The following is a 13,055-nucleotide window of genomic DNA, read 5'->3' as shown; positions in this document are numbered from 1 at the left end:
GGCAAACCTAGTGGTATGTTTAGAGACTCTGAGGTGAGGAGGGGGAAATACTACTAGCAAAGGTAATTTGAGTATCTTTATGTTGCATGTGGGTTGTAACGCTATTTTTACATTCTTGAAAATAAAATGTTACAAAATTTTAAATGAAAATCCCACAGGGCATCAATATTCTTGTGAGCTCTGAGATTGGATTTTCATTTTAGCCTTAGCTATTAGATTGGTAAATAGGTCAGTATGGTGAGAATGATGGGCAACCAACAAACACAAGTTGGCGTACTTGCATGGTTAAGAAAACTTGGCAGCTAAGACTCTGTAGCATTGCAACTCAGTTCTAATAGAATTATCAGACTGTCCAGGAGGGAAAAAGAGCTTAGCTATGTGAAAGGTCACTTGGTAATGATTATTACCATGATTATTACAATTACAGCACACCAGCAGGTGTCATCAATGTAATAGTTTATCTGCAAATAGTTTATAATTCAGATATTTTGCAGATATCTATTTTTTTTTTATGTTTGCTATACATACAAATAATTTGAAATGCACAAAAGGAGATGCTGTGAACTGTGAATCACAAAGTTGTTTTAAAGATCATCCTTGGAAGGTTTTTTCCCCCCTCCCCAAAGGCAATTACATTTAGCAATTCTTTTCAGAAATGGTTTGACTGTTCAGTTATTGATCTATTTAGCTTAAACCCATTTTATCTATTGTACAGTAAATAATCACATCATGAACTTATGTGACTGTACTTTCAGATATATTTCAGACTATATTTCACTGAAGTTTTAATAAGTGTTATTCAAAAGATGAGTAGCCTACACCATTTCCTACACCTACACCATTTTATTCTCTTTTATAAATTCAATAAAGTGGAGTTGTTTTCTTCCTTATGTTTTTGAATATTACAACTCTAGAAATGAATAATTTTGCCCTTCTTTGTTGTGGTTGTAGAATCTGATTATGCAGACAAATTTGTTTACAGAAAAAGACTATATAATAACACAATACACAGTAGCTTCAGATCGGAATTTCCCTGGGGTAGTTCAGAGTACTGAACACATGCAAAGTGCAGTATTACATAACAAAACTATGGGCCACTGGAAAAAAAAAAAATCTTTTTGAAAGATTATGAACTTTCACAATAGCAACCATTACTCATTTTATTTTTCAATGGTGCTTATAATGATCTTACCTCAATTAAAGCAAAAGCTATAATTGCTAGCATGACAATGGCAATCAATTATGCTATTTTGAATACTGAATAAAAACTCCATCATGATCTTTAGCAGAACTTTAGTTTAGCATTGCAATTTATCCATCACATTTCATAATGTTAGTTGTTTACACTTCTGTGTTTACGTTTTGCAATCTCACTGTCACACACATATTATTACCATTGTTTTTCTCTGCAGCTAATGATATGTGATTGTACACTCAGGCAAAACATGCAGCACCAATAAAATATTTGTTCTACTGAGATCATTAATGAGAAAATTGGAAATATTTAATTACTCTGACTGTTGTAAAATGCAAGGATGAGTATAAATGTAATTCTTTAAGCTAACAAAAAACCATATCACTCTTTTCAACATTCCTACACAAGATATACAACATTTATTAATCACCTACATGACTTTAACTTAAAGGTTCTTTAACACAAATATAAAAAATCTATCGTCATTTACTCACACTCATGTCATTCCAAACCCGTATGACTTTCTTCAGTGGAAGGAAAAAAGAGATGTTAGGCAGAATGTTATCCATTGTCACCATTCACTTCAATTGTATCTTTTTTTCATTGTGTCTCTTTCCCCAACATTCTGCCTAACTTCTATTTTGCATTCTACAGAAGAAAGAAAGTCATATTGGCTTGGAATTACATGAGGGTGATTAAATGATGACAGAATTAAAATTTTTGGATGAACGATCCTTTTATTTTAAAAGATTGTATTGTAAACAAAGAAATTATGCTGCTCTACAATGGATATCACAGTGCCATGATCCTTCTCATAGATAAACGAAGTTTATCCTAAAAGATCTGCCAGTTTTGTAATGTGTCTAATTTCTAAAATAACCCTCAGTGAGATTTTTTATTTCTGCCTTATTGGTTAGCCTCATCTGCTGGTGAACACATTTCCACGGCCATCAAGTATTGCCACCATGGAGAGAGATGCAGTGGAAATTAGGCTGTAACAGTAGTTGACTGACATTATGAAGCTTTGCTATTTTGTTTGTTCCAGTTTTAGATCATAATTAGATTCATGTAGTTACGTCAAGGCTTGTTCAAAAGAAGCCAATCTAAGCAATGCAGTGTCCTAATCTGAGAAACCTAGGGAGAACCAATCAGAGTTTAAACATTGTGGGGGATAGCACACTAATCTTAAAGGGATAGTTCACCCAAAAATGAAAATTCTCTCATCATTTACTCACCCTCATGCCATCCCAGATGTGTATAACTTTCTTTCTTCTGCTAAACAAAAATAAATAATTTCTCAGCTCTGTAGGTCCTTTCAATGTAAGTGAATTGGTACCAAAACTATGAAGGTCCAAAAGCACATAAAGGCAGGAAAACAGTAATCCATAAGACTCCAGTGGTTAAATCCATATCTTCAGAAGTGATATGATATTTAAGTCCTTTTTTTACTATAAATCTCCACTTTCACTTTCTTCTACTTTTGCTTTTGTTCATTCGCATTCTTCGTTCATATCTCCAACTACTGGTTTGAGAAGGAGAATTTATTGTTTTAAAAAAAGGACTTAAATGTTTATCTGTTTCTCACCCACACCTATCATATCACTTCTGAAGCTTTAGATTTAATCACTGGAGTCTTATGGATTACTTTTATGCTGCCTTTATGTGCTTTTTGGAGCTTCAAAATGATGGTACCATTCACTTGCATTGTATGGACCTACAGAGCTAAAATATTCTTCTAAAAATCTTAATTTGGGTTCAGCAGAAGAAAGTCACACATCTGGAATGGCATAAGGCATAAGGGTGAGCAAATGATGAGAGAATTTTCATTTTTGGGTGAACTAATACATCCAATACATCGTCCTCATCGTCCTCATCGTCGGTGGTATTGAGGTTACTAGATATGAGAAAGCTGTCCATGGTCCTGAAGTCTTCCCTTGGTATTTTGACAGGTGCATAAAACGCGGCCCACATCCTCTCAGCTCAATAAATTACACACATAAGGGGGCATTGTAGATCAGAGCAATTGTAAGGGACCAAAAGCTTTGTTTACATTGATCTGATTCCAATTCCTATTATAAAGGTTCGACACGGGCGGCAAAACATCGTCCTACACAGCATAAACATAGACAAAATATAGCCATCTTAAGGTTACACACAACCTCAGATAAACCCTATTTATCTGTGATGCTCTTCTTGGGTGGAGCAGACATCAGTCGATGGCGTTGAGCGGGGCGGAATCTGTGGTGCTGCTAGTGTCTCGAGACTGATTTCTCCCGGAAGTGGGTGGTTAAAAAGTCGCCACACTCGGTCAGTGCTGGCTAGTGAGCGATGCTGCGATGAAGGAGAGTTTCGACATTCTTGGTGCTGACAAATATCCAACGGCACATTTCTGAATTAATTTTTAATTTTTAAGAAATTTGTTGCGGTATATCCGCAGAAACCTCTCACAAACGCTAACAGAAAAAGCCCAGACACCCCGCCGCCAAGATGATGGAAGAAATTGACAGATTTCAAGTGCCGACTGAGGCAGAGATGCAGCCTTTTGTAAGTTTTAAACTCAATTGACTATTTAGCCGAAAAAAAAAAAGCAAAAATGTTGTCATTATGCGTTTATAATAATAATATTTTTATTAAACGAATATGGTTTAAGATGAACTGATTGTGGGAGTATTTCATTGATCTCATGTTGTGCCGTTGCAACAGAACGTACCGTTACTTTTATAATAATACCAAATACCTTTTACTATGGCAGATCGAGAAGGTCGCTTATGTACGCTGTGGGAGATGTGTATATTTTGCCAGCTAATATAAGGATGCTACTGTGATGCTGCGCACAGAGGACACTGCACCGTGTGTTTCCCTGCATCGAAAACAACATCATCTTAGGGGAGACAAACAGGCCTATTTTATAGTATAACTTCAACTCATGTCATTCGAATATCTTGGCGGACTTCCATCGTAACACTGTTTGTAACATCCAATTGACAAAAAAAGCTGAAAATTGCGGCATGTTTTATTAATCTAGTAGAGGCCTTCTACGTGGTAGATTGCCTCATCATGCAGAATACGTGCTATGGTACCTGAAAAATGCCCCTACCACCCCCCCAACCAGTCCTAAATTCATCAATAATGATTTAGGACAATAACCACCTCTGTGTTTTAAAAGACAACTGGATTGCCCGTATTTAACCCATGGCCCTTTAACCCATGACCCATGCCAGTTGAACAAACAGAAACATATGCTCCTCTGATTAGTTCTAAAATATGTCAGCCAATCAAGATGAAATGTTTGTGAAAAAAATGGTTGCACTTTCATTTTATGCACATGATGGGCAATTCAGTATGTACTGTGTTTGCTATCAGAATAACAAAGTATGCTGCCCTGTGCCTATTTGATAACCTTTTTCCAGTCGCGTTGGTCATAATTCTTGGTGCATGGCTTATTTGGTGTTGGCGGATTGCGCCATTTTGAAAAAGGTGCGTTGTTGAATGAGCTGACAGAAATCAGGCAGTGGATATAAAGTAAAGCTTCCTCTGTAAGGAAATACACATGCAATTCCCATCTGCAACTGCTGAAAAATAGTCAGAGCAAAGCCCTTGTCAATCAAAGAAACACTGACATACACTGATGGCCAAAAGTTTGGAATAATGTACAGATTTTGCTGTTTCGGAAGAAAATTGGTACTTTAATTCACCAAAGTGGCATTCAACTGATCACATTGTATAGTCAGGACATTACTGATGTAAAAAACAGCAAAATCACTATTTGAAAAAAGTCATTTTTGATCAAATCTAGACAGGCCCCATTTCCCGCAGCCATCACTCCAACACCTTATCCTTGAGAAATCATGCTAAATTGCTAATTTGGTACTAGAAAATCACTTGCCATTATATCAAACACAGTTGAAAGCTATTTGGTTCATTAAATGAAGCCTAACATTGTCTTTGTGTTTTTGTTTTTAAGTTGCCATTGTATGCAATAGACTGGCATGTCTTAAGGTCAATATTAGGTAAAAAAATGGCAAAAAAAGAAACAGCTTTCTCTAGAAACTCATCAGTCAATCATTGTTTTGAGGAATGAAGACTATACAATGCTTGAATTTGCCAAAAAACTGAAGATTTCATACAAAGGTGTACACTACAGTCTTCAAAGACAAAGGACAACTGGCTCTAACAAGGACAGAAAGAGATGTGGAAGGCCAGATGTACAACTAAACAAGAGGTTAAGTACATCAGAGTCTCTAGTTTGAGAAATAGACGCCTCAAATGTCCTCAGCTGACAGCTTCATTGAATTCTACCCACTCAACACCAGTTTCATGTACAACAGTAAAGAGAAGACTCGGGTGCAGGCCTTATGGGAAGAATTGCAAAGAAAAAGCCAGTTTTGAAACAGAAATAGAAAAATAAAATGTTAGGGAGTGGGCAAGTAACAGACATTGGACAACAGATAATTGGAAAGGAGTGTTATAGATCTTAACCCCACTGAGCTTTTGTGGGATCAGCTAGACTGTAAGATGAAATGTCACCTGAGTATCTGGACAAACTGACAGCACGAATGCCAAGGATCTGCAAAGCTGTCATTGCTGCACATGGAGGATTTTTTTGATGAGAACTCTTTAAAGTAGTTTAAGTTGAATATTTTTTTTTTTCAAGTTGTAACAGTAATTTTTCACATTATTAATGTCCTGGCTATAGATTGTGATCAGATGAATGCCAATTTCTTTCCATAAGAGCAAAGTCTGTACATTGTTCCAAACTTTTGGATCCCAGTGTAGATCTACACACTCTTGTGACCTTTGCCTGCACTACTGAAATGTCACTCTGATGCCATAAATTCAACACATCACTCAAATGCCATTGGTTCTTGCATGTCATGTGACCAATCTTGTCATGTGAATGATTGCGGCAGTCAAATGTTTTGATGTATTTTTACGGAGAGGAACATTTTCCATGATTAAAACCTCCAGTTTGACTGTTTCTCACATGGAGATATTGTATGGTTTCAGAAGACTTTAAATGCAGCATGAGTTGTTTGGTAATTTATTGTGACTGTACTTGTATCAGCTTGTTATGTCTTTTACATTGTTGGTTGGTTATATTCTTGTTATGATAGTGGTTAGGTGGGGTTGGATTAGGGGATCTAAAATATTAATATAATTGTATAGTGTAACTAAACTTATATTAAACATGCACAATAAATCCAAAGATTGCTGAGCCTGTGACGGAATCATTCGAACTGATGATGCAGGCAAAAAGTCAGTACGATGACTTTTTGTTTACAAGACTGCCCTGCATAGATCAATAAAACTTGACAGTCCTGACACTTCTTTTTCCTTTTCGCTCTGACACCAGGATCCAGCATCATCAACTACATCAGAGGCTGACTCAGATACCAGGGAGAGTGAGCCTGCCACCCTAAACTATAAACCTTCTCCCATCCACATGAAGATAAGTGAGTTGTGTGTTAGTCCATACTGCCAGTGCTAAGCACTTACATTCATAGCATTTGTCTGTTAGAAAATGCAATTCTTTGTTTTATACACATAGTGTGCTGACTTCAACTTGTTTTTCCTCTGTACTGTACAGACAAACAAAGAGAGCTTGCTAGAAAAGGATCACTGAAAAATGGCAATGTTGGAAGCCCTGTCAATCAACAACCCAAGAAAAATAATGTGATGGCCAGAACAAGGTACAAACGTACACATTAAATGGAATGCTGGTTAGAGAAACTTATCACTTTTGAAAACAATATCAGTTTTCACAATGCACATAGTTTTAGTGCACATTCAGTCACAAACCTCACAAACAAACAGCAAAGCTTTTTAATGTTAATTTTATTTTTGTCTCACTGTTTCACTCTCCATTCAGGCTAGTGGTTCCCAATAAAGGCTACTCTTCTTTAGACCAGAGTCCAGATGAGAAGCCTTTAGTTGCTCTGGACACAGACAGGTAAGCTCCTAACTCATTCCTACACTGATTTATTTATGTCCTCATACACTAAAAAAAATTGTTAACCTAGAAATTTGCTTCATGTGGTAGCATCTAAATTAACAGGATTTATTCAGTACAAAATATTGTTTAAAACCTCTGAATAAACCTGAATACAATAGGTTTCACCAACAAAACTAATTTTATGCATTAGATCAGGCAGAAATGGCTCCTTAAAGTAACAATAAAGCAGATTACCACTTTTTACAGTAGCACTAACTTAAGGATCTATTTCTACTTGAGCTTACCCTAAAACTTAGTTTTGTTGGTGTAACCTAATGTGTTGAGGTTGAATCAGTGATGTTAGATAATATTTTTACTTTATTTTATTTTTGAATCATACCAGACAATTTAGATGTTACTACATTTTTAACCTCCTGAGACCCAAGCGTGACTGCTGTAAGCATATTACATTTCCCTTTTTGATAAGTAGCACCTACTGTAATAAACATGAAAAAAAAGAGCAAATAGTTTTCCTAAAAATGTATGTCCACATATGTGGCATTTTTCCCAAAAATGGCATATCGGGTGAAACTAGAGACTCAGTCTTTTGACTGAATGTAAAAACCTAAGTAGGTTTCTTACTAGATGTAGTTTTGTAGGCGTTTCTCCCAAATACAAACTTCACTTGGTGTTTTGTCACATGACTCCATTTGTCGAAAGTTTTAAACTTTACTGACAGCCCAGGGTCTTCTGAACTGAGATCAGTTGGTTTAAATGAATTTAAATTATGCATTGCGTATAGCGAAGCCAAAATACAATGTCCACGCATGTGTACGCGGGGTCGCACGAGGTTAAGGTAAAAAAAAAAAATTAATTCATAGGCCAGAGGTATCAAACTCACTGTTTTCTCTTGCCTCACAGCGATGATGACTTTGACATGTCTAGATATTCCTCATCAGGATACTCGTCAGCCGAGGTGAGGTCTCTAAGGGAACAGGTACCTATAAACTCTGGTTAATGTCCTAAGCCCCATGCCACAGCCATCACGAAAGTGGACTCCCTTCTCAAAAGTCACTCACACACTGTAAACCCTAATGCTCAAAATAATTATTTGTTTTGAGTAGGGAAAAATTAAATCATACAAATTAGTTCAAATAAATTAACCTTCATGAGTATTTAGAACTTTCTATTTCTTTTGAGTTCACGAATACGTACACCTTTTAAATAACCTGAATTGTTTAATGTTTTGAGTTTAATGAACTTGTCTCTTTAAATTTACAGGAACTTAAATTTAACTGAAACTGGGAAGGGGATTTTTATTTCCCAGCATGCTGTACATGGCACTCGACAGGGAGAGTAAATGTTAAAATTAAGTGTTATGTAGTGTGTCTTTGTGCAAGATGAATGTAGAGGGAAATACTTGTTAGTGTTTAATGATTTGTTGTGTTGTTTAGAAGAGTTTCTGTCATGTTAAAGTTTTTGGGGGGTTACCATTATAGTAAATAGTGGATCTTGAGATTAGCTTGAGGACCGGTACAGTATATTGATATAGTTGTTGAGGAATTACTATGCTTAACAAAGCATGGTTTATCCAATTAGCATGCATTCAGCATGCTTCCATTCATTGTACTAGCTTGTTTTAGCTAGCTTTAGCTCAGTTTTCTCTACTTGATGTATTTAAATTGAGCCTTCATGGTGATTTTAATTTCAGCCAAAGAGTTATATTTAAAGTACCATTAAAATATATGAGTTAGCTTACTCAATCTTTTAAATTAAGGAAAACATAAATAAATCAACACACATGAGTAGTACAAAATCTGACAGTTCTGATGATCTCAAATTGTTTGAATTCTGCTAACATATTCGGGTTTACAGTACAATCTACACAATCTTTTATGCACAAAATTCCTCTTTGCCTTAAATTTCTCTCCTTACGCTTCTTTAAAGTCATCATTGCTCAATTCCATTTGTACTGATTGCACTGCATCGTATTCATTATGTTGTTCTTGCCATTGAACCATTAAACCAAATAAATGTTCCTAATTAAGCTATTGAACCAACCAAGATGTAAGAATATTGGTCTTATTAATCTATTAAATAACGGCTGCCAGGAAAATGGAATTAATTAATATTATTTAATTAGGAATTTGTTGCCGTGGCAGTTTTACAGCACAGCCTGACATGCTGTTCATTCTCTACTGCAGCAGATAAACCAGGACCTGAACATTCAACTACTTAAAGATGGTTATAGGCTGGATGAGATCCCTGATGATGAAGACCTGGACCTCATACCGCCCAAATCTGTCAACTCAACCTGCATGTGCTGCCAAGCCACCTCCTCCACTGCTTGTCAAATCCAGTAAACCCCCATTTCTCTCCTCCCTTTGCTTCCTCTCTATCTCTCCCTATCTCTTTTCATTAATAGTCTCAGTCAAGACATCTAATCAATATTAAGAAGAGAAATGTACAGTAAATGTTATGCTGAACATTGTGTACAAGAAATTGTGAACACACACAACACATGTACACACATTTACTCTAACATATGATTATTGACATGACTACTATTGGTTGCTTCCTCCTATGGCAGGATATGCAATGTTTGCTAATAAGCTGGGAGAGTCTGCTCACTTGCATCTCCTATCCAGCATTGTGTTATAAGTGAACGTAGAACAAATAAAGCATTAAAATGGCTTTAATTGTTGTGAATAAAACAACAACAAAAAAAAAAACAACAACAAAAAAAAAAAAAAAAAACTTGATGTTACAGAGAGTTTGAATTAGCTTATCCATGGAATTCTCTGCTTTCATGTTGCACTCACAAACAACTTTGTTGTTACGGTACATTTAATTTTCATATGGAACTGGTTGGTTGTTAATTGTTAGTGGCTGCTACTGAGGCTATACTTGAGTTTGTGTCCGTGTTGCATGTTGGTGCGTTTGTACTGCAGCGCTAACAGCAGCCTTCTCTGGCATGCACCTGAGCCAACATGCAACAGCATGCACCTGAGCGTCACACTTTGTTTTGTTTACTCCTTTTAAAAGCTTGATATCTCACACATTTATTTGTATTTATTTAAATCACATTTGAATCCGCACTGGATTACAGATGAATGAAAAGAATGGAAACATTTCTTTAGAGTGACCCTTTTTAGAGAGTTTGACTAGTTTTACCTGATTGGACATGTCAAGGCCTCACAGTAATGTGTCACCACAGACCTAAGATGATAAAATTCTCATATGAAGACTGAGTGACTGTCTCTCAGCACAGGCTTTCAAAGGTTAGATATTTAAAGCTCCTGTAAGATTATTTATTAAGTATTGTTTTATTCAGGATGATCTGATCAGCTGATCCTGCCAAAGAATGTTAATGTTCCTTTTCGTGGAATCATAATGTGCTTTCTGTCCTGTATCATTTAGCATTTCATATGCATACTACCAATCAGAATATATGATCAAAGCATCTCATGAAAATCAGTTGAATACTTTCTCAGGCACTGTGGGCTGTTAATATACATACTGTTTGATGCTGGTCTTTGGAGCAACATAAAGAATGTTAACTATGCTAAAATGATCAACTTTCCCAGCCTGTGTCACATACTTTATTATTATTAAATATGTTTCACACTGTCAGTGATGACACTGCATTATTTGGGTGTTCTTTTGCACTGCTCTTCAACACATTCTATCCTTTTTCAGGTTATACCCTGCTATTGAGCTTTGAAAGCCAAACACATGGATTTCCGTAAGAACATTTTATGTATTATCTGTAAACTTTTTCTGGATCAAGCTGTTTTGCAAAATCCAAATTTAAATTGTTCTTATTCACTTTTTGGTCTATTTGAACTATGACTAAAATAGTGTAATGGCCTGAATTGAAATGTATTCAATTCAAAGCGTAATCAAAAGTGGGAACTTGTTGGACAAAAGCTGTGTTTTTATGTTATAAATGTTACAAATTATGTGGGAAAGTCCATTTATGTATTTACAATGTTGTTATTGGTTTTAGTGATATCAATAAAAGCCGACCTAAATTACACCTTACTTATTTCAAGACAGAAAAAAATCCCATGCAGCATGGTTATGAGCTTTTCCCCTTTTTTTTTCTAAAGATAATTGTACTAATATGTTTATTTAAATAGAAGTTATACAAGCACATTTATTTAACACTTACTGTCTTCTTTCATTTGTTTTAATTAGTCACCCTGTATTGACATAATGTACAGGCAATGAAATTCTAAATATATGAATGTTGCACTAAAATTATACTTATGTAAAGTACAGAATATGGCTCAAAGTTTTCAAGATACATATATACAAAGAATAGATTTGATTCATCACAACATTGCCATTCAAACTGTGCAACTGAATAGACTTTTGTAAATTAAATTATTCCTCAGTATTTTGCTAATTACAGTTTACAATTGAAGTTGATGGAACTTCAAATCACAAGGCACAGGTTGAGTCTAGCATTTTTACAATGACAGTGTTTTTGAAATGACCTGAATTTAAGCTCACTTTGAAACTGCAGTGTGAGAACCAACATGTTAAAGCATGGAACATTCAGAAGAAAATCATTACAGATACTTTGTGAAAATAAAAAAACAACTACTTGTTGATCAGTTCCCATTACATAAAATATAAAAAAGAGTCAATAAGATAAATTGAAGTTAAAGGCCCAGCAGATTTATATGTCTTTTTGTGACTGTAAAAGCACAAAGGCTGATCATCATGGCAAATCCAACTGAATCTAGATTCAAATGACAGTAATACTTCAAGTAAACAGTTGAAGTCAAGTGGAACTAGATAATATGTATTCTGAGAGCAATATTACATGGTATTAAAACTAATAGACCAACATTATGTTAATCACCTAGTTCACTGATTTAATGTAAATACTATTGGCACACTAATCAAACAAAAGTTAGTGGGCAAAATATACAATGTTCCGTCTCCAGTTGTGCAATATTAAATCTCACTTACACATCTGTCTGCAGAGATCAAAGGCAACACAGCCCATACTGCGTGTTTTCTCATAACATACCTGTAGATGGCGGTGGTCAAATGTAATTGAAGCTCTATTAGTATCACTGCATCACCCATTATGAATGTGATTAAAAAATACAAATGAAAAAACTTTTAAAATAATAATGGTGTTCTGAATAAACTGTATATTCAATGCTCTTATACACTGAAGAATGAGTTATAACTGATATAAGAATAACTGATATTTAAAGGGACAATTCACCCAAAAATGAAAATTCTCATAATTAACTCACCCTAATGCCATCCCAGATGTGTATGACTTTTTCTTCTGCTGAACAAAAACGAAGATTTTTTAAAGAATAACTCAGCTCTGTGGGTCCTCACAATGCAAGTGAAAAGGTACCAAAATTTTGAAGCTCCAAAAGCATATAAAGGCAGGATAAAAGTAAACCAAATGACTCCAGTGGTTAAATCCACATCTTCAGAAGCGATATGATAAGTGTGGGTGAAAAGCATATCAATATTTGGCAGCATCAGATTGAACGTTCAGGGATCCAATAGTATTCTGAGTATCAGATGAGGGGCGTACTATGTACTAGAAACTGCATGCGCCCATAGAGCAACATGCAGACCTGCACTGTTTCAGTGCACTTACTTGACATTCTTGTATTTGAAAGAATAAAACAATAAAAGAGTCTTGAAGAGTGTATGCATTGATCAGATTATCACATGGTTTTGAATGTCTACAACAATCAAGTGAAACAATAAAGTCCTTTTTTACTTTAAATATCCACTTTCACATTCTTCTTTTGTTTTTGCCGATTCGCATTCTTTGTGCAAATCGCCACCAGCTGGACAGGGAGGATAATGTTTTATATATATATATATATATATATATATATATATATATATATATATATATATATATATATATAATAATTT

General features: G+C 35.3%; 1 protein-coding gene across 2 annotated transcripts; it reads left to right on the top strand.

Moving 5' to 3' along the window:
* The first annotated feature begins 3,435 nt into the window (after positions 1-3,435).
* On the top strand, positions 3,436-13,003 carry LOC127419153 (protein FAM219A-like). Of its 2 annotated transcripts, none has more exons than XM_051660319.1 (6): positions 3,436-3,739; positions 6,549-6,648; positions 6,783-6,885; positions 7,065-7,145; positions 8,049-8,124; positions 9,332-13,003. In XM_051660319.1, exons 1-6 carry the CDS (start codon positions 3,683-3,685, stop codon positions 9,488-9,490), a joined length of 576 nt encoding a protein of 191 aa, XP_051516279.1. In that variant the 5' UTR covers positions 3,436-3,682; the 3' UTR covers positions 9,491-13,003. The 2 variants fall into 2 exon arrangements, with proteins under 2 accessions (XP_051516279.1, XP_051516289.1); XM_051660329.1 differs by having other exon boundaries at positions 3,441-3,739; positions 8,049-8,103.
* Positions 13,004-13,055: the final 52 nt, after the last annotated feature.

This window comes from Myxocyprinus asiaticus, chromosome 3 (assembly GCF_019703515.2).
Source record: "Myxocyprinus asiaticus isolate MX2 ecotype Aquarium Trade chromosome 3, UBuf_Myxa_2, whole genome shotgun sequence".
Lineage (NCBI taxonomy): Eukaryota > Metazoa > Chordata > Actinopteri > Cypriniformes > Catostomidae > Myxocyprinus > Myxocyprinus asiaticus.
The sequence above is the reverse complement of the archived record's forward strand: the minus strand, read 5'-3'. Positions and strand labels throughout refer to the sequence as shown.